General features: G+C 36.1%; 2 protein-coding genes across 2 annotated transcripts in view; one reads left to right on the forward strand and one right to left on the reverse strand.

The window, feature by feature from the left end:
* Positions 1-11,558, forward strand: part of LTV1 (LTV1 ribosome biogenesis factor) — a 55,369-nt gene extending 43,811 nt beyond the window's left edge. The window contains exons 8-9 of the mRNA XM_081738507.1: positions 6,217-6,453; positions 11,346-11,558. Coding sequence (XP_081594633.1) covers positions 6,217-6,453; positions 11,346-11,459 — 351 coding nt within the window. The 3' untranslated portion in view covers positions 11,460-11,558. The remainder of the gene's footprint in view (positions 1-6,216; positions 6,454-11,345) is intronic.
* Positions 11,559-13,538: 1,980 nt separating this feature from the next.
* Positions 13,539-23,144, reverse strand: part of Fatp3 (Fatty acid transport protein 3) — a 147,168-nt gene continuing 137,562 nt past the window's right edge. The window contains exons 10-12 of the mRNA XM_081738509.1: positions 22,875-22,965; positions 19,657-19,810; positions 13,539-14,023 (exon numbers count right to left, since the gene is read on the reverse strand). Of these exons, the coding sequence (XP_081594635.1) occupies positions 13,869-14,023; positions 19,657-19,810; positions 22,875-22,965 (400 nt within the window). The 3' untranslated portion in view covers positions 13,539-13,868. The remainder of the gene's footprint in view (positions 14,024-19,656; positions 19,811-22,874; positions 22,966-23,144) is intronic.

Raw genomic sequence — 23,144 nt, forward strand, 5'->3', positions numbered from 1 at the left:
GTTGCACTGAAGATTGATTGAACCTATTTCCTTTTCGGAAAAATAATATATTCTTCCGGATGCTTTTGTGACTGGGAGGAGGGGGGGGTTACACATAAATTATGTTACTCATAGGAATCCAGCAAACATCTTCTTTTGGGGGCCAGTGAAAAGATGTAGCAGGCCCATGGGGATGCATAAATTTAATTTTAACGTCTCCTTCATCTTCATGTTTTGACAAAACTAATCCGAAATACCACCGGTCATCATAAAGGCATGCAATGTAATTGTGCACACCCACAACAGGCATTTTCACCGAATGATTTTCTCCAGAAAAGTTGAATATTGTGCAAAAGTTGTCATCTAAACTTACTCGTTTTGTTCCAGTGGAGTCTTCAGATTTGGGCTCAAAGTGATGAAGACTACGTGTTCCAGGTACTGTCCTGGATTAAGTGAAACGCCCTTCTAAGTTTTTTCGTGCCTCTATCAATGTTTCTTTTCTAATCATTGTGAACTTTATATTTTCTATATTTTCCTTGCAAAAATAATAATAAAAAAATTTTCGGAATTATCAATAGCATTACCAGGACTACGATGGAGACTTGCTTTTGTCACGATGCGCTTGACAGTGCCATCTATACCGTCACAAGGAGACTTCCCATGGCTGATGGCAAAAAAACACCATGTAGCTTTTAATCCAAAGTCTTTTTCTTGAACTCATGTGGTTCGGATTCCACGTTAATCAGTAGGTCCACGTCTCATATAGCCTCGCTGCTGAAAGGGACGCTAAACTGAAATCAACTCAACTCTTTTTCATGAACCTGAGGGCTGTAGGATTCGCACTCCTCAAGATACCGAACGAAATTGCTACCTAAACTGATATAAGATTCCAACGAACTGTTTTGATTTGTGAAATACTGTGTGAAACGATCTTACTTTCTAAATACATTAAATATATTTGTAATTTATTAAAAACTAAGACAGTTATCGAAAGCGCTTATGAGTTAAAATAATAAAATTATATTTTGGTTATTTGATTTTAAAGTTTACTGTAAAAGCTTATGCGCAGTTGTATTAGTTCTAGAACATTGATAAATTTACTGCAGCTTAAATAATTTAACATCTTCAGCTTGATTAAAATGTCATAATTTCATTACGCCTTACATGTAAATCATTCAGTGAGTTTTTCAGAAAGTAAAATGTGCACTATTTTAACCCTTAGAAGATGCCTGGCTCATCCCTTTCTCTTAGCGCCAGTCGGGGGCCGCGGTGGCTCAGTGGTAGAGCGTTCACCTCTGGTGCTTGGGGTCCCGGGTTCGATCCCAGCCCACACCAAGTGAACTTTGTGGTGGACAAACACCGTGTGCATGGGTTTTCTCGGGGTTCTCCCGTTTCCTCCCACTTTCTTCATTCCACCATTTCATTCATTACTCATCATCACCGTCTCCTTTAGCCTAACGGGCATAACCGTGGGCCGTAAAACTCAAAGATTTCAATTCATTTCATTTTTCTTAGCGCCAGTACTTCAAACTTCTGTTGCTCGGCTCCTAATGAACCTAGACTGTGCCTCCCCATGCCGAATCCGTAGGAGGAAGTGATTTTTCTTTTATGACAAAATACAGTGTTGCCAAAGTCCCACAAAAGTCAAAGATTATTTTCATCTTTTGTGGGTTGGGAGCCGGGGGGGGGGGGGGGCACAACAGTTACCTCATTGGAACCAGTGTTCCGTAAGCTTTACAACGAGGTATCATTCGCGTCTCTGTGACAATTAGGGAAGTCACCAGGGTTGCCAACCTGAGGGTAGACCACAGATCCTTCGTAAAATATATACAGGTTGACCATAGTATATACGAGGTTTCGAATTTTTTATCTCGCAAGCTATTGTACCTAGGCCCTTTATTTTTTATATGATTCCACCCAATGTCTGGTGTGTATGCGAGAATTTTTTTCCCTGCGTATGACAATGAACAGTGTTGCCAGAGTCCGACAAAATATTTTTTTTTTTTTTGAAAAAAGCAATTTTTCTTCTTCTTCTGTGGGTTGGAAACAAGGGGGCACTGAAGTTACCTTGTTGGAATCCGCGTTCCATAAGCTTTGTAACGAGATATGGTTCATGTCCCTGTGACAATTAGGGACAACGCTAGGGCTGCCAACGTTGAAGGTCTACGATTTTCTTAAAATACCTGGCCGTACTCTAAAGATAAATGGTTTAAAAATATTTGCAGTTAAAAACCCACAGTTTTTCTTTCAGAACACATTAGCTCATGCCTTTAGGCTTATAAATACATATAAAATACTTTGGTTTATGTAGTGCCTTTAAGTTTTTACTGTATTTTAAAATTTTATGTTTTTTCTTTTAAAAAATCGTAATATCCAGTTTTGAACTAATATTCACTACAACAATTCAAGTACAAGTAACTGAATGTATTTTTACCTTATTCTGTATCTTATTGTGATCATTTTAGTGAAAAAATCATTGTGATATGATGAGAATTAACAAAGTTATGATCTTTTTAGTATATCAATGTCGTAATCTCTTTAACCCTCGGCAACAACAAAAACGTATATTTTACCAAACTAAAAAAAAATTAACTAAAAAAGTATATAAGATATCAAATTAAAATTTGGTGTGATCAATAAGGATGGCAAGTAGAGTAAACAGAAAAATTTTCATGCCATTCTGAGACTATGGGTTTCATTTGATATTTTAGCTGGATGATTTGAAATGGACTGACCCCTAATTTATATGCTAATTATTGTCGTGGGTTAAAAGTAATTGTAATTATAAAAAGAATGACAACTGTTTTATCAATGTATGCATACATTGGTTAGAAGTAGCTCAACCACTCATTCGACAGGCAGTTGTTTGAGACTTGAAATATAAACATATTTTAGCGGGGATTATATCAAGTTCTTGCTATCGGAATAATAATATGGTCTAAAACCCTAGAGTTCGGTTGATACAGGTATGATACTGCTTGTTCTGAATAAAGGTAGTACTTAAATATCAAAAGAAGTTGGATTACCTGTATTATTGGTCACATATGCGGACTCTAGGCGTAGCGTAATTACCATACTGAATATAAATTTGAAGCATATAGTTGTTTCTATCTAACGCTTTTTAAAGTGATTTATATCTTAGATTTCGTCATCCCTTGAATTATCCATACCTTCTACAGTTACTTGGATCACATAATTCGTATGCTTCGGTATTCCTTGTGTAAAAGAGATTAAATACTGCCATGTGGCCCCGCGTAGTGTAGTCGCGTACGCTCTCACCTTTGGTGCGAGCGGTCCCGCGTTCTATTCCCGGTAGGGACACTCAATCGAAAAGGTAGGGAGTCTCGGTGGCTCATTGGTAGAGCGTTCACCTCCGGTGCTTGGGGTCCCTGGTTCGATCCCAGCTCGCGCCGTGTGGACTTTGTGGTGGACAAACACCGTGCTCGTGGGTTTTCTCGGGATTTTCCCGTTTCCTTCCACTTTCTTCATTCCACCATTTCATTCATTTCTCATAATTACCGTCTCCTTTAGCCTATCCGGCATAACCGTGGGACGTAAAACTTAAAGATTTCATTTCAATTTTTTCGATCGAAAAGGTGTAACAGAGTAAGTTGTTTTCTCATTCACACAAGGCAGATGCCAGGATTATACCTAACATACAGGTTCCAGACCGCTTCCTTTCTTCACCGGATAATGTGCTCGTTGAGGGTCATCTCTCATACATGACGGTCTTAAGGGCATAGATACCGATAATGCTGATAAATGAATATTGTCATGTGCGAGGTGTAATCAAAAAATACTGTGAATAATTTTATTAGAATCAAAGTAATAAGCTTACATGGAATTTGACTTAATCACCTTCAAAGTACTGTCCTTGCTAGCAATGTACTATCCCAACGTTGAACCCATGACTGGAAGCTTTTTAAGGGCGTTCATCTGCTCTGTTGTGGCCCTCTCAATGTCAGGAATGGCGTCAAAACTTTAAAAAAAAAAAAAAAAAAAAAAAAAAAAATCGCGAATAGGACGACTTATTCTGAATTGCTAACAGACGGCATTTCTCTCTCTCTCTCTCGCTCTCGCTCTAACCACTTGCTTCAAACTCTGGCTTCGTGACTTCCAGCGCCCACAAAAAGTCATCATAAACCATACAAGCAGTCCCCGTATCCACCGACCGCTGGAAAGATATGGGGGAAGAGAAGAGTGCTTGCCGTAAAAATTAATGAATAAAACAAATTAAAACAAATAATCTATAAACCGTTACAACACACTGTAAAGTTACGAGTGATTACGACTAAGAATTAAACGTGAGATTAAAATTGCGAGTACTATGTATTATGATTAAACAAACAATATACAATAAGTAAACTACAAGCAAATTATATATTTTAACAACCTGAGCGCTCAAAAACGATTACTTTATTTTTAATTTTTATTTTCTTAAAATTATTTACTTTGATCAGATGATTTTTTCGATTTATAGGAATGATTCTTTCTCAATTCTACTTAGTTTGCGCTAGCGGCAACGAATGAGAGTAGGGGATAATTTATATAATACTCACGCTTCACTATGCACTGCACAAGGAGGGTGGGGATTAAGTCAGCCGCAGTTTCCTCTTTTGGGCTATCCTCTCCACAGAAATCAGGTTCTCAAATCCAATCCAGTAGTTTATGTGTCATAAGAAAGAAAGCATCCAATAGTTATGCTGCTCACAACGGGATTATTGTTTGGAAGTGCTCCTGCCAAGGTACACTGACTGCATCGAATTACGTTTAAAACTAGCTTGCTAGCCCTTTTTCTTTTCGGCTACAACAACTCATAAAATTACAAAATCTATTTAGATGCAAGGCTCGTTCTATAGTTACACAACACCGACACTTGGTTCCTTTTACTTCAACTTCTTAAGAACAACAACGGGCACAAAGCTCTGGAAACTTAAAGTCAGGTCGACGGGCTGGGTGCGAGCCCGTGTAAAAGCCTACTCTCCGTGCAGGACGCACCCCTACCTAACCGAGTCTCTTCAATAGACTGACTTGCTTTTTTCGCCAACCTCTTGTGTTGCTTCTCCAAAGGGAAAATCCCGGTTTTGACTTGAAACGCAACCAACTGATGCAATGGCTAAACTTAGCGATGAGACTTCTTGCTGGAATGCTCTGTGAAGCGATTCTTTTTTCTTTCTTGCCCTAAAAGGATTGCTGGACGATTTGATCGAAGTTAGTTGCACACACACACATTCAAACATATATGTATATGCTTGCGAAGAGCGAGTTCTTGGAAAATTTTCATACGAGGCCTGTTCATTAATTTGGAAGTTCACACTGCATAGACTGTCTTTCTTCTCTTTATTAACACAATTAATGAACCACAAAAAAATCCGTAATAGACTTTTATCCGGCGGCGGAACACCAAATATGACAGAAAAGTGTTCCTGTCCATATCTGGTGAGGAGGAACACTTTTTCCTGCCAAAAACTCCATTTTCCTTCTGTTTACCACTCAAACGTCTGGGAACAAAGTTTGCACTCACTCGTCTCATTTCCAAAGTATTGGTTAAAATGCTTTGCACGGATCCGTACAACATGCTAAGTTCTTTGGTAAGCTTGCAAATAGTTATTTGCCTGTTTGAATGAATATTTTTTTTTTTTCTTTTTAAAGATTAGTGGATGTCCCGAACGTTGCTCGTCTTCTACCGACTCATTTCCGCTTTTAAATTGCCCAGAGTTAAAGCATTATCGCCATACACTAATTTCAACATTTTATGAGTTTCTTTGGCACTCTTTTTGCAACTTGAAACAGAACTTCATGTTCACGCGTTGTTCGAAATCCGTGAGGCGCGACAGACACAGTAAACACAACCTCACTCTAGCAGCTCTGGACGCTGACTGACAAGTCAGAACATGTTCCAATTTGACGTTGCCTGTCAATGGATCAGGCTATTGGATAAATTATATCAAATGGTTGTGGTCAGCAGTTACTGCTTAAAAAGAAATCACCATATTTTTTTTTTTTTTTATCACACCTTGTATTATGGAACCAGGAAGACAAAATTAATGAAAACTGAAATTTACCGAAAAATTGAACAATATAAAAAGGAGGATAAAAGAACTAGTGACGGATGCTAAAAATAAATATTGCACTAAAAGGCAAAGCTTAAACCAACCAACCAAATGTTGATGAAATTAGTGACAAGGCGGCTAAAAGACTGAAAGGAATTAATTGATTTTTTTCCCTTCTTTGTAGAAACCACGAGCAATTCGTGTATCTCAGAAGACTGGTATTCCTTTAGATGTCTTGAACAACACAAGGGGACTGACAGCGCGTGCCCTGAAGCAGTTGGACGCTTTTAACAATTCAAGAGACGATGGCGATGGAGCAGAGACTGTAGTTAGTGCTCTGTCGATGCTTTCTGTGCGGCCAAAGAATGAAACTCCCGAAGAGAGAAGATCAAGGAAAAAGGCGTTGAAGGAATATAGGAAGGTAAGTATTCTGTGGCTTCAAGTTACCTGAGCTGTTATATCAAAATTTACTATGTTCAGTTGAGTTTCTTAAAAACTATGAATTTTCGGGAAAAAAGGAAACAGATATATGACAAGTGTATTTCAAGGTGCCATCTTGTAAATATATTTCCTCTATTTAAATTAGGAAATACTAGTAGTAATGGTTTTAATTTGTTCTGGTTATAATGATGGTTCGAACTACTCTGCTGTTAGTTTTTCATAGCTCGTATATTAAATGTAGATTCATTTGTGACTTGATGCAAATAAAATGTCGAAGAACACTAAAAACTGCCTGGTTAATCGAAATAGGTGCCATGTGTAGCCAGAACTTTTTACCATCGCTCAACCAACGATAGGACTCTAGACGAGAGAAGTCTGGAGTGTGTGATACGAAGAAGTTCTCATCCGTGCATTGCATGCGATACGAAGAAATTCTCATCCTTGTGTTGCATGCGATACGAAGAAATTCTACTCCGTACGTTGCATGCGATACGTAGAAGTTCTCATCCGTACGTTGTATGCGATACGAAGTAGTTCTTCTCCGTACGGTACTCCCGTTTTCTCCACATTCTCATTCCACCAATTGTTCCATTATCATTCACTTGCTTTAATCATCTGTCTCCCTTAGTTTTAAGGACATAATCGTGGGATGTTAAAACTGAAAGATTTCGTTTTTTAAACATTTTTTCTATCGGTATATCGATTGCACCTAATGACAATGGTATAGTGTATGCCGGTCTTGCATCACGAACACTTTTTCGAGGACCAATTCCAAGCTGTTTTTCTGAGGAGCTTATTCGAGCACGATGTTGGTCAGTACCCTTACCAGAGAGAAATTTGACAGACTAGTGGCGAATGGTTTGTTCATTCCTGGCTCAATGCATTATAATATTTTCTCTCTCTCTTTCTTTCTTTCTTTCTTATGCAGAATGTCCCAGTTTGAATTTGTAAAGAAAAATCAGTCTTAGTTGTGTGTTTTACATGGTGTACTTCCCAACAACACTGCTTCCTGACTGGGTACCTGAGTCTGCTGGACGTGTACTGAGTTCGTGACGTTAGTTCATCCCTATGTTGTATTGCTGAAGTGAGTTTCCCACCGGGCGTCAAAGCAAATTTTGTTCGCACTAACGTAATATATGCAAACTTAAACCCTTATTATGTATATATTATTTAAATAATAGTGTAAATCGAATTGTATCAACGAATTGTATTGTAAAGTTGCTTTAATATAGGATGTTGCCAAGAAATATTAATGTTTATAAAAAAAAACTATTAAGCCGAAATATACCTACAATAGATATAAAAATATGAAATTGTATGTTTCAGTTATGGACAAGTTTCGCCATAGTTATTTACAAATAGAAAATGTAATTTGTTGAATCAGGTATTAAATACAAGAAATTCATATGAAATTAAGTTCTATTAATGTTCATGGTTACGATTTTTAACACTTGAGTTGTCTTATGTAACAACAAAAATAATGTGGGCTGGAGTGACTTGAATTTGATCCTTCAGCTGTTGCTTTATCTACCACTTGAGCTACCACCAGCATCAGTTTCTGCCTCTTCTTCTGACGGAGGATCCTCCCCCAAAATGCCATTGGCGCTTCAATCGCTAGTCAAAATGTGGCGTCACATCGAAACTGGGCTACAATTAAATTCTTCGCTACCAGTTTTTCCCACGTCTTACAGGAATAGTCAGACTATGCCAAGAGAGGAGTCATTCCACTCCCAAATGGGCGAATTCCACGAGTCATTGGTTCCAGTATTGCAGGTGGTACTTCAGTCCTAATCTCAGGGAGACAGGACTGGGATTGTAGTTCTCCTTCTCCCGGTTTCCAGGAGGTTCTCGGATTTCAGTAGGATTCTGCCAAGTTCTGGTCATAGCGTGGGATTCGATTATCCCAGTGTCAGAACACTTCTTGGCACTAAAAGATTTCAGGTTGCCTTAAAACGCTCCGATGCCAACACTGGAGATGCTGGTAGATTTCTTGTCGTTGAGGAGTTAAGTACACCAGTAGGTATAATCGGCGTATCCCATTGGCTTTCTTCAGATGAGTTTTCACTCGTGTACTGGCAGTTTTGAACGTAGGATATTACTCACTTGTATACGAGTCGGTTTAAAGCAGGGCACGAAATTGCAGGTCTGAATCCAGTACCCAGATCCCCAAGTTTCGTCCCCACGAAATACTGCAGTTCAAAGTAAAGGCCAAATGCCTATCGCCAAAGTAAAATATTTGGTTGCCAATGGCGGGCTGAAATTTCACGCTTTGGTTTAGAGATCAGGTGCCGACCTATAACGTGAGCAACGTATCTGACGCATCACGTGTAAAGACGAATCATTCAAACCCAACATGATAGAGTTTCAAATTACTCCATCTAACGATCAGATTTTTGTGTTTTGTCCAACCTATTATGTCCCAGCATTAGATCTAACAGGATGTTTCAAATTTGTTAATTGTAATTTTGTGTAGTTACTCCTTTTGTGGTATTTAATAGGTTAATATGTGTAATTATTCGTTACGTTTAATGTTTACCTGATTTTCTAAACCTATAATTTTCTTACTTTAACTGGCTAGGGTATTATTGATCTGTGCCGGATTATTATATTAATTATTTAAAAGATTGATTACGTTCTTAGAAGAAGAAGAAGACTTTCGAATTTAAAAAGTAAAAGAAATTATTAAAAGTTACGTATTGAAACAAGGATCTTATAAAATAGAGGATCTGCTCTTACAACAAAATCTTGAAGCCATACGTCAGTTTCGCCACTCCGCCCAATAGGATCGCAATGTTTTGAGTCAACAATCATGGCGGAAACTAAAGTAGCCAATCAGACGATAGCAGAAACGAGAGTAGCCAATCAGACGTGCCGATGCTCGGTTGTTTTTTTGGCTTCATCGATTTAATAGGATGAAGATACATATGGTCAGATCCTCTATTTATGACATTCTTGTATTGTAAACAAAATTGACAATCCAAGTTAACTGTTTGTGAATTTTAGTAGAGATAAACTCCCAACATCTGAAAAGCTATCCAACCTAAATAATTTTGAATAGTTACAACGAAATTATGAATAACATTATAACTATTCTAAAGATAAATATTAAATTTTGAATGTTGAAATGAGAGAAATTAATATGTCTAGCTAGAAGGTTCGTTCTAGAGGCTTACGCCTTCTTTCTTCCACAAGCTACTAAATAATAATTTAAAATTTTATATGATCTAATTCACACACAATGCCAAAATTCTTGTACAACTTACAATTGTATATAAAAACAAAATTTTGTCATGGCCTTATCAGTATGAACATATATTCGACGGTCAGCTTACTTAATAGTGGACTATATCACGAAATAACTCTCAAAGTAGCATTTTTATTATATTTCTTCTTTATCAATATCAGCGTATTCTACTCTGTACTGAAGTTCCAATCCTATTATAGTACTAAGGAAAAGATATCCTAAGTTATATTTTAAGGAAATTAATTATTATGAATTTCATGAAGACGCATGTATGCTATAAATATATACTGATGTGTTATGTTAATGAATTGAATATTTATATGAAATAAAACTAGACTATGTGGGATGGGACTGTTTAGGAAGTCTAATATCCTCGGACGAAAGAAGTGAGAAAGACGTAAGTTCCAGAATAGCACAGGCTAAACAAGCATTCAATAGGAAAAGAGGACTGGTAACATCAAGAAATGTGTCGTTGGACGTTTGTAAACGATTTATTAAGACACAGATCAGATATGTGGACATTGAGAAAAGCTGAAATATCCAAGCTGGAAGCACTAGAAATGTGGTGTTGGCGCAGAATGCTGCGCATATCATGGACCGAAAGGGAAAGGAATGAAGACGTACTAAAGGAAGTCAATGAAGGACGACAGATAATGAAGATAATAGGAAAAAGAAGAAACAGCATGCTTGGCCATCTTATTCGGCACTCCGATTGGATCACCGTGCTGATAGAAGGAAAACCAGGAAGAGGAAGACCAAGGATAGATTATCTAGATGTAGTTACGAAGAGGCTTATCAAAATATAAAACAGCTCTCCCAAGCAAGAGAAAAGTTTTAAAATTTCCATGTTGCCCACCAACCTGTGGTTGAGGTGAACAAGATGATGATATGACATATTCAAATAATAATTATGATGGATTGTTAGGTGTCGAGTTAGTAGGCTACTGGTTATTAATGATAATTTCTTCAGCAAGACGCATAATCTTCATTAAATAGAAGAATGGAAATTATATTTTCTCTCTATACTGCTAAACTGGTATGTTAACAAGAATGCAACTGATAATGTTCATACTTAGATTCTACTGGTAAGGTTTGTTAATAATAATAATAAATACCGTAAAATTTCGATATAACGTATGTAATGGATAAAGTTAGGTGACTTGAAGAAATGATGTCATGTGTGTGTATCTATTTGATTTAAACTTTGATAATAATAATTGGTCATAAACCGAATGATATTTATGGAATTTCATTTTATCTAAATTAATACTGTAATTTGGCAGTATTGTTCTCATCCATAGAAATTTCAAAGTCACGGTGTTAAATGTCCTGTGCAGTGTGATCTTCATTCCGTTGTATTTGCTGGTATTCCCTCAAAATTTACCTGATTCTCCTGATCATATAATATTGTCAGATTCGTTGATTTGTCCACGTTAATATTAACGTGGTGGCGACCCAGAATTAACATCTGAAGACTGTTTTAAGATTCAAAATTGTCATGATACGAAACTGTGATCGAAGAGCATTTCAAACCGTACAAAATTGATATTGTACGAAAGTGAAGTTACATAGTTTGTAAAACGTAGTTGATCTTAGCAGTTACATAATTCTTTATTTTTTATTTTCAGGAGCGAAGAGTGGAGCGTAAGGTGAACACATTAGCCTTTAAGGAGGAAAAGAAAAAACAGGAAAAGATATTGGTCAACAGTAAGAGGAACATTCAGGGAGTAAAAATTCTTTGAATAGGATCATCAGCGTCAATTATAAATACTTGTTAACGATCCTGTTCATTGGTTTTTGTACATAACAAAAATAAATATTTTTTATGTTTAAAGATAAAATTTTTGTGATTATGTTCTGCTAGCTATGAAATCGACGTAAAGTACGAGAATTGGAAACCTGAGATATGAGAATTCTGTGAAATACACATCAGGCTATGGAACAATCAAATCAAGTAATCTACAGGAATTGATAAACGACTAGGAAGTAGAAAGCGTGGTGGAGGGAGGTGTTAATTGTTTGTAGTCATAGTAAATGGAAATTATATGAGTAATGACATAGCAACCTTTTTGGGGGTATCTGCCAATGGTTTGGAACGTCTTGATTGGGTAATCGTCTGTTTCAATGTTCTTTATAGGTCATTCCATTCTCGATTGGAAAATGGGTTGTCATTATTCGTACAACTTCCATTTACTGTTGGTGTAGTGAATTCATGAAGATATCATGATGTTTCGATCGTACAATACCAACGGTAAGTACTGTGTTGTGATAGATTCCTAATTGCGGAAAGTGGACCCACGTCGCTTTCTCGCCTTTGGTGCGACCGGTCCCGGGTTCGATTCCCAGTGGGGACACTCGGTCGAAAAAGTGTAACAGCTTTTTCAGGCCAGCATCTAGAGTGAGGGTTTTCCTGGATTTCCTCATTCACACCAGGCAAATGCCGGTTTGGTACCTAATATATAAGGCCCAGGCTGCTTCTTTCCTTACCTTTCATCGGATAGTGTGCTCGCCGAGGGACGTCATTTCTCATATATGTGATGAGCTAAATTTGTGGGCTGTCGGCATCTAAGGCCATTTAGCTCATCACATATATGAGAAATGACGTCCCTCGGCGAGCACACTATCCGATGAAAGGTAAGGAAAGAAGCAGCCTGGGCCCTATATATATATATATATATATATATATATATATATATATATATATATATATATATATATATATATAATAGTATGGCGCTAAATTAGTTGTACAAAAGCAGAGGAGTGATTCCTGCGAGTAAGTTCCAATGAACATAGGGCGAACACCCCATCGTTTACGTGTTATAGGCTGCCGAAAACATGAAAACATTTCTAAAGGTCCATAGCTCCAAAACTATGGGACCTACTGTAGTCGAGTCAAGACTTCATTTAGGAACTAGTATGTGCTCTATCCAAAAATAGATGTTTTAGAATCCTAAGGTACTCACGCAACAATTTTTATGGAGGTAGTTGGAGAGTACTTTATACCATAGGTCCGTAGTCAAACTCCCTTTAGGGCACATACTAGTTCCTAAATGAAGTCTTGACCCGACCAAGATAGGTCCCATAGTTTTGGAGCTATTAACCCTTAAAGTTCATTTTTTCATGATTTCGGCAGCCTAAACACGTAAACGATGGGGTTTTCGCCCTATGTTTATTGGGACTTTTTTGTTTTATTCCCAGGAATCACTCCTCTGCTTTTGTACAATTTAGTGCCATACTGTATGTAGTGTGTGTGTGTTTTCCTCTGTGTATGATTTTGTATACGTGGATATTAAATTTTGATCTCTGTTTGTGTATGGAAAATAATACACGCGGCGCTGGACTGAAAAGGCATGTGTATGACATTTCATATTCATGACAGTCTGCGTGTTAAAGGATCGATGTTTTAGATCGAACTCAGAGCTAAGACTTAGTATACACTGGTGCTTCTTACAACCCAAGGTCGAAATAATCGAAACCCCTTTCTGTTCAAAATCTGTCTGTTAAGAAGCTAACCTCTCCTTTGAGCATATTAAGATACGCATACCAACACTTGAAATGGTATGTGAACTAGGAAGCTTGAATCAATCTCCCTTGAAATTCTGCTTACATCACTGTTAGGAGGTATACACGAAATCATTGTTTTGAATTGTTTGAACAGTAGTATGTCAAAAATTAAAATAGAAGGCGTTTCAAATTACGCCATTACAATTTTAATTAGCTTATTTTAGTTTTTGTCGAATACTGAAGGCTAGTGTACTGCTACACGCTAATCTCATACAGGAAAAAAATGGTTTGGTTATTGGATAAAAATACACAGACACTTTTCGATCAAATCATTGTTGATACAAAAAAATATTTACAATCAGCCTCGGAAAAGGATTACAAAATAACCATCTTATTACATATAAAATCAGAAGAATACAGTGATATGTAGTTGGAAGAATTTCTGTTTAACAAAATATTTTTTTAACATTTGATAAAAATACGTGCATTGTATAAAAATAGTGTTGGAGCTTAAGAAACTTATGTCACCACTTTTAACTTCACACCACGAAACGCACTAAACTTCCATTTAAACAAGAACTTCACAGTTCGACTTCAACGATAATTGTATATAGTTTTTTGTAATCTACGCACTAATTTTTCATTTATAGTCTTGCTTTTCCAGATACAATGTCTCCATATATTTCCTGTGTTAGAGGTATATAGTATCCTGATTTATCCATATAATACAGTTTATCCGTTATTTTAGACGGATCAAATCCTTCTGATTGAAGATCACGCTTCTTAAGTTTGTACGTACCTAGAAGAAGGAAAAACTAACTATAACAAAAATTTGTGAAGTTTAAGCTATCACTATTTTCGCTATGTTATCAATATTACTAAAACAAAACTACAAATGAGATACCAAAAATTATTACTATTAATACGAGGTGTATTCAAAAAGTATTAAACCTTATTTTTTCCGCGTAAACCAATGAAGCGCAGGAAACTTTCTTCAGTGTAGATGTAAAGGGGACACTTATGCATGCACAGTCGTGTTTTTTTTTTTTTTCCAAATAGAAAAACACGAACAGCGATATTGCATCAAATTTTGCCAAAAGCTTGCCGATACCCAAGTGGAAACCATTCAATCGAATCGGTACATTCAATTTTGAAACAGAATTTGGGCGTGAGAAGAGTGTCCGCGAAATTTGATTCAGGAAGACATCATGCGGAATGCGACGGCATGGTTGCTCAACAATGGGAAGAGCGGTGGGAGAAGTGTGTGCATAACCAATGAGACTAGTTTGAAGGAGGATTAGTGTTTCGGATTTCCAAATCAATAAATGTATTTTTGCTAACCAAAGGTTCGATAGTTTTTAAACACACCTCGTACTTCAGCATTATGGTTCATTCCGGATAAGATGACAGGAATCAAAAAAAAAAAAACTTTTGTTTTCCGCATGATGTTCACATACGGTGTCTGGTAAACATGCATTTTGCCTTTCCTCTTTCAACCATCAACCCTTGCACGTGGAGGTATAGAATGTATGAAAATATACAGGGTGGTAAGTAACTCCACCGACAAACTTTGGGAGGTTATTCCTTATATGAAATGAAAGAAAAAAGTTCATATAAACATAGGTCGAAAAACGTCTCATTTCAGAGTTAAGAACCGCCGAAAATTCGAAAAATCATGTTTCGAAACGCCCTGCCTTAGAAACTATAGAACCTCTAACAAGCGGTTTAAGGAATTACACAGGAACTAGTATGCGAACTATCTAAATATCCATGTTTTACCATCCTCCGTTATCGGCGAAACGAACGCGTTATTAGTACTTAAAGGAGTATCTCTATACCTCAATTTCCTTTTTACAGTTCGTTTCGCCGATAACGGAGGATGGTAAAACATGGATATTTAGATAGTTCGCATACTAGTTCCTTTGTAATTCCTTAAACCGCTTGGGATCGGTCCTGTAGTTTCTAAAGCAGAGCGTTTGGAAACGTAAATTTTCGAATTTTGGGCGGTTCATAACTCTGAAAGGAGACGTTTTTCGTCCCATGTTTATTAGAACTTTTTTCTTTCATTTCATATAAGGAATCACCTCCCAAAGTTTGTCGGTGGAATTACCTACCACCCTGTATATCTAAAGAATTAATTATAAACATAATAGCTATACATATTTTTAAACACTTTATTACATTTATCTGTATTCATGAGATAAGTAACACTTTTTTTAAGCATAATAATAAATTTAAATGAACAGTTGTGTTTTTGGTAGTTGGGGTTGTGAAATGTTAGAATTGCAAGCGATGACAGGATTAAGAATTGAGTTACGTAGTTATGTATTCATACAATAATTTAATATGCAATCCAAGAGTAAATACAATCTGTATGGGAAAAGCATCAGAGCGCTTAACTGGGGGAGTTGAAACGACAAGAAAAATAATTCGTATCTCGTCCAGTTTTCGTATAAACTGATGTTCTTACATTAGAAAGAAAAGAAAAAGAATTTCAAGAGAGTTGGTTTGATTCACAACTTCTTCCGACTCTAATGGAAAAATCATAAAAATTAATTTAAGAACGAATGACCAATAAAGCGAATCGATCACATATTGCCAAATATAATTAGTATACCAATCTTTTTGTATGCCTAAGGAAATAATATATTTCAGATACTTTATTTTCTTAGGAATATAAAACAAGGTTAGTTATAATTCTGTTATAACGAATGGGTTCTTACTTCTAGAAATTGAATTTTAAAAAATATAGTCAATCCTTTAGAACAGGAAATTAGTACTACTTTTAAAGAAAAATTAAAAATGATAATTCTTGGCAGCAGGGTTTGATGGTGTCTAAAAGGAACAGCAGCGCTTTCTCTCAACATCAAATGCAAGTGAATCGGATTAAAAAAAAAAAAAAAAGATACTATATCTTTAAAAGATACCTCTCCTGTCAAGATTAGCGCCTTGTTTTCCTTTCTGCAACGGTGAAGCGGTAGAAAGAAGGGGAGTTTGTTTCGATTTGCTATCACCTTATCTGGAGGGAACTATAAGTGCAATAAGGACATTGAGGACTAACAGATTTGTTCATTGTAAAGAACTATTGGGAATAGAGTACAGTAATCTGAAGCAGTGTAGTATAGTTCGCATCTCATGCAGCCTCGGTGTCGGAAAACAGCATTAAATTATAAAGTTTAGAATTAAATTTCAAGGGGATAAAATATATAACCAAGAAACATATATCAGGTGTAAAAGCACTCACGGAATGCAGCAAAATAAGTTCTACAGGTCAAAAGAAAAGAAAAAACACTATATACTGGTATACCCTCCGGGCGCCTTTCAGGTGCTAGGGCCAATCAAAAATTTGTCACTATGGCAACGTCATATAATAAACTTGGAACAATTGCATTGCCTTAAAAACCCATAAAATAGTACGATTCTAGCCAGATATATGACGGTAAACATATATTAAATGAAAGTTGTACGAGTATTGACAACCCATTCTCTAATCAAGAATGACGCCGAAACAAAAGACTACCCCATTCAACAATTTCTAAAACGGTTATTATGTCATTACTCATATAGGTTCAATCAATCTGGTAAACGTTGATATTAATCCTATTTATTTACATCGATACAAGTTAAATGATGTTCTAAAGAAATGATTTTTTTTAAGTAACATTTATGCATGTTCGTTGCTTCTCTGTCAGCAAGTAAACTGTGTTTATTTCTAATCATATATCGATGCTAATAGATGGGGCTAGTATCAATGTCTACCGGCTTTAACAGACACGTGGAAAGAATCATTGTAACTACTTGATGGATTCGTAGATCAATGCTATGGCTCAAGATTTATCTACAAATTTACTAACTTTGTGGTTGGCTGTAGTGTTCGGAACCCGCAGAAGATATTCTATTATATAGTATTTTCACCTTAGAAGAGTTTTGTGTGATCTGTGAGCGAAATTTTTCTTATAGTTTATATATATATATATACGAGGAGAAGTCAAAAAGTAAAAGGACTTCCGCAATTTCTCGCACTAGAGTTTGATAACACTGCTAGTATCCAGCGCTGAATTAGTGTCGTCTGCAACACTTCTATGCAACGTGTCTCTCTTATTCCCGCGTTATTCGTTGGAGTGTAGCAGAGTGTTAAACATGGCAGCTCCAGGTCAATCTGCACCAAGGAGGAAATGAGGAGCAGTGATTCGCTTTTTATTTGCGCAAGGTGTTAAACACAACCGGAAAGGGTGTGCTGCAAGGTGGGTCCCGAAAGAATTGTCAGAGCGGCATAAAGGACAAAGGTTGCAGATCGCTCGTAAATATTTGGCCCGTTATCGTTGCGAGGTAGATGGATTTTTACAGCAAATAGTTACTGTAGATGAAATTTGGGTACATCATCACGAACCGGAAAGTAAGGCTCCGAGAATTTTTTTGAAACACTTATCATGACCAGAAGTTAATTTAAACGCCAACCATCAGCTAGTCATTGATGCTGTGCAGAATTGGTTACAGGTGTAACCGATTTTTTTTTTTTTTTTTTTTTTTTTTTTTTTTTTTTTCGACGGAATCAAAAACCGTGTGAAACTTATAGGAAAAGTGCGTTGAAGTGCAGGGAGATTACGTAGAAAAATAATGTATGTTTCAGTTTTCTATCATTAGAATAAATGTGCCTTTTCTCAAGTCCCTTTACATTTTAATTTTCCCTCATATATATTTACTTATTTGAAGAAAACGATCTATATCAGCTGTCTGAAGGAAGACCGAAGTAACTTTTTTTATGGTAGGAAACTAGCCGCTATGGGAACAGTGATACTTAACACAAACTGCTGACATCGGAAATGGACTTCATGTGATTGTTGTGGCATAAAGTTCGGTTCGAAATACGCAAAACGCGAGCGATAACACACTTAAAACTTAGAAACCAGTGAAAATATACTTACTGTACTCTGGTTTCAGACAGCTCCAGTTGTCATAGTATCATTGAGTGTAACTATTATTATTTGTTTTCCGGTTTCACGAGAATACGAAAAAACAAAAGCAAACCATTATTAGGTATATATTATTTGTTCTTGGCAGCAAATTGTGTGAAGCTGCCATCGTTTCCATAAGGACGAATATCCCTCAGCACGAAAATGCAGTTAGTTTGTTTTGGGTTCAAATAGCTCAAATATTATTGTTATTAGCAGTTCCCATGTCTTCGGCTCATTTACAAATTGCCTGTCACGGTAGCGATAGCTATTGGCGTACGGTAGGAGGCAGTGCAGGTAGCGATGAATACTTATTAGCGTGACTGAGAGACTAAGGCGTCTTGTGTTTATAATAACTTAATAAGAGTTAATAATATATAAGTTTTTTCCTAGATATTTATGCAACCCGCAACTTAAACGTTTTGACATACTGAATTCTCAGAATTGTAATCTGTTTGTATAATTAGTTTCAGAAGTTATATTTTTTAAGAGGTGGCAGAACAAACAATTCCACACAAAATAATTATTTTTTATTGTTATTTTGTCAAACAGCTATTTATACACTGCTGATTATCCGGATTGCCAATTATCCAGATCGATTTCAGAAAAATAAAAATTTCGCTGCGAGAAATCGTATAATCATCGAGAACACGGTATAATAATTCGTCAATGTGATCTTACTGCGGACAGTGTATAGCGGTGCAATGGTGCACTCTGGTGGCAACTGTCAGACTTCTACCTAAAACGTTTTTTTTTCTTTCTTTATTGTTTTATACCACTGTATATTTTGTATGGCTTGTAAAATTACGTATGTCTTACAGTACAGTGCAGTACAGCACTTTATTACAGCCTAGCTTATTAAGTAGTCTGCCGGGCAAGTCCTGGAACTTTTTTTTCTGTTTTAGACGTTTTATTATTATTATTATTATTCGGATCTAGAAATGTTTCTTCCGCATTTCTCAATCTTCAGCTTTTAATTCCCGAAATCATCTGTTTTTCAAGTCATCGATTAATTGTGTTCTTCCTACTCCTTGCTATCTTTCGTTCTTTGACGTTGTGAAGAACTCCATTTTTTCTCAAGATATGTCCAATCCAATTAGTCTTTCCCCGAAGGATGCTGGCCAAAAACGTCTTTTCTCCTACCTGTGTTAAACATCTTTGTTACTCTGTCCGTCCATTTTATCTTCTCTATCTTCCTCCAACACCACATTTCGAAGCTCTCTATATAGTTCTTCTAGTATGGTGTACAATATAGCCTTTGTTGCCCTTTTTTCGACTATCCGGATCGGGTTTGGTCCCAGTTAGTTCGGATAATCGGTGCTCTACTGTAGTTTAGAACCTACGAAATCTTGCATGGAGATGTAAGACATAGTGCAAAATTTAAAGAAAATAGTATCGGTAGACCTTGGCAAGAAATCGTTGAAACAAAAATAAGGCAAGTTAACTAATGTCATATAATTAAAAGAAAATGCTTTCTTACCCGTGAGAGGAACTTCGCTGAGAACCCGTACAAAGATTGGTCGAGCGTAGGATGGGAGATCCTTTCTGATGCCGTCTGCCAACGCCTTCAGGTCGAGAGAGTTATCCTGGTCAACAATAGCTGTCATTCCCGCTCTGCCTTCCATGTCAGGGACCTGGGTTTAAAAAGAAAATGAATAAAACTTTGATCAAACTTTAAAAATAGAAGCTAATCTAAAAAAAAAAAAATCTCGTAACATTTTAACCTAATTACAAACTTTAAACCAATAATGAAACGTGGTGATCGTGTAGAGAACGAAATTCGAGATTTCAACGCACTTACGTTTCAGGACTTCTAAAGTGAAAAAGTGATTGAGTTCTAGGCTGTAGATAAAACTATTTTGCAAACATACGTTCCCCGTAAGGGGTGAAGAAACTAATTTTGGGGGAAAGGCCGCAATTTCGGAAATCGGATAAATGCCCCTACAGAAACAACTTTCGAGTTCCTTCGCTCCCTTTACAGATATTTTTTTCTTATGTGCTAGGCTATACACATAGATAGGATGGCATTTTGTGAAATGCAGCCCTTAAAGTTGAATTTTTTTTAAAGCATTCTTCAGATCTCCGAAACCATTAGATGTGGACCTTGAAAATTTTGTGTAATATTTTCTTTGCATCGTAGCGTTTACGTAAAATATGATTTCGATAGATGTGCCCCTTCCCCCCTGAAATTTTGTAGGAATCTCACGTACCACCGTCTGATTGTATAAGGAGGTTTTACGAAACGTGATGGCTAAAGGGAAAAAGAAAGTCTTCAAATATTATTTGCTGTTCATCTCATCTCTTCGATTAAACACAGAACTTTATGAAATGTTACCCACGAGGGGAGGAATGTTGAATGTAGTTTTCATCGTCCTGTAGAAACTGTTGGAAGTAAGAACTTTAAGTTCTGTAGAAATGTTATTTTATCTATGGCTAACAGTACTTTTATATATATATATATATATATATATATATATATATATATATATATATATAACGAAATGCGGCTCCTACGAGGAAGATGGTAGCGCGTGGACTAGAAAATATTTTCGCCCTTTATGGGATCTCCAAAACTGTTAGATGTAGAATTTTATCGATATAATGTCTTTCCTGAACCCTAGGCTGGGAACAAGGAGGAACAAGATATAATTTGCAGATTTCAATTCCTTTTCTCCCTTTTTCATGTAAAGATTGTACTCTATTCACTGCATGTAGAAACTTAAAAAACACCGTTGTCAATAAATCATAGAGGAATGATAGGTCTGAGCTTTACGGAATGCATCTCCTACTGGGAGAGAAGAGAGCGTTTAACTTTTTTGTTTCTACGACTTTTACCGGAGCTCGTGAACTCTTGGGTGTAGAAATTTGAAATTTTGTACAAATGTTATCAATCATTGAACTCTTAGACGGAGGATAACACAGAGTTTTAAGGAAAGCTACTCTGCAGAGAGGAAAGGGGTTTGAAAGTTTTTTCGTCATTTAACAGATATCTGAAGTAGTTGGAATTAAGAACTTGAAAATTTTATACAAATTTTCCCGTTAAATCTTAAGCTGAGGATATGAAGGAGTTAAATAAAATGTGACTCCTAAGAAAAAACGGGGATTCGAACAAGTTTCTCTGTCGTTCACGAGATATTTGGAACAGTTTAGTGCTGAATTTCATATACCCACGCCAATGTTTTCCTAAGACAGGGTTTACTGAAACTCAACATTTAAGAGGACGGAAAGAGACACAACTTATTTACTTTCTTTTAGGAAGTTGAACTTTTGCTCGAATATTCTCTACATATCCTAAACTGTGTGTAGCATGGAGTTTATATTATTTCCACTCCGAGGGATATGTGGGTGCATGGGCGGCTCTGGCAGAAGGAACGCGTCTCCCCAAAAATTTTGCGTAGAAAAGGAAACAGATGAAGGCTGAAACTTATATGGAAGAAGTAAAGAAATGGTAGAAACACACGAATGTTTTATTTGTTACTAAAAAGTAGTGTTTGTTGTATTTATATTTATATGAAACTTTCTTTCTGTGAAGGAATTGTCTTCTGAGTGCCGTGGTATAATGAAATTAAACATGAGAGGAAAGGAAAGCTTACAGTTAATAGATTGTATTAAAGCACATATGATAATAGCTATGTTAAGGGAAAATTGTTGAACGCGAATGGTAAGAAAAAACTCAAGAGTTGTCAGATCACAATCTTGTGCTTACTGAAATGGAATCTCACCGAAAAACATATTTAGGAAGAAAAGTAGAAAGCAACAAGTTTGATACTGAAAAGTTTAAAGATAGGGAAGTAAAAACAGAGTTGTTGGAAGAATTTCGAAGAAATATATATACGCGTTGAGAGAAAGTAGATACAGGAACTTAAGTAGCTGTGAAAGTTATTTTGAACTTTGTGAATAAAGATACGGTTTTATGAACGTAGCAAAATTAAGAAGCACAAATATTAGAAGAAACTTCTGAAAACTAGAGAAAGAAAAGCGTGGAAACAAAGTTGCACTGAAGAATGTAAAAGAATGTTTGGAAAGTTGAATACGAATTAAAAAGGGAAATTGACAAAGATGGGAAATATACAATAGAAGTAAAAGTTTACAGAGGTTTAAAGGTTTACCACAAATTTATTTGGTGGTAAATTCAATGGAAATACAGTACAAAGATAGCAAACTAACAACTGTGTGCTTTGGACATTCAAAAACAAAACGAAGTAACCGAATATGTGATACTGAGGGACAAGATTAAGAATATATTGCGAAATGAATGAGAAGGTCGGTAATATACTTACTGCGTATTTTACGAATATAGGAAAAGAAGAGAAAAAAGTGTTAGACATTTGTAATCAAATAATGGGAGGGGTCATCATAAAACTTCTTACAAAGAGTTCAGACTTCATTGCCTAAAAAATCAAATTAAATATATGAGAATTATAGAACTACATTGGCGAAACCGCAGACAGAAGATATCCTTCTCATTGACTATGTTTTCCATTTAAATAATAACAATAATAATCTATGATCTTTCCAGCAGATTTCACATATGTGGTCTTTGGAGTTGGAGAAATCAATAATTTCCATTGTGTTAGCTGTTTTTTTTTTGTTTTTTTTTTAATTTCTGGAGTGTAGTAGTATTTGACAAAAAAAAAAAAAAAAAAAAATACAATAATTTGAAACATATTTCACGATAAATATTAATTTTGTTCTTACCTCTACACCATAAACAATGGCATCTTTCAGTCCTATCACATTGCTAATCACAGCCTCAACTTCTGACGTTGCCACGTTCTCCCCTTTCCATCTGAAAAAGCAAACACTTATTAGTATACAAAAGTTCAATAGCACAATGGTATTTTGTGAGAAGAGAATATATTTGAAATTAGAACAATCACATTATCTTGTAACCTTCAACTGAACTTTTATATTTAGTATTTTAGCAAATGCCCATACTTGTTGAAATATGACTACTTTTCATCATAT

Source organism: Thermobia domestica, chromosome 2 (genome assembly GCF_964235325.1).
Source record: "Thermobia domestica chromosome 2, izTheDome1.hap1.1, whole genome shotgun sequence".
Lineage (NCBI taxonomy): Eukaryota > Metazoa > Arthropoda > Insecta > Zygentoma > Lepismatidae > Thermobia > Thermobia domestica.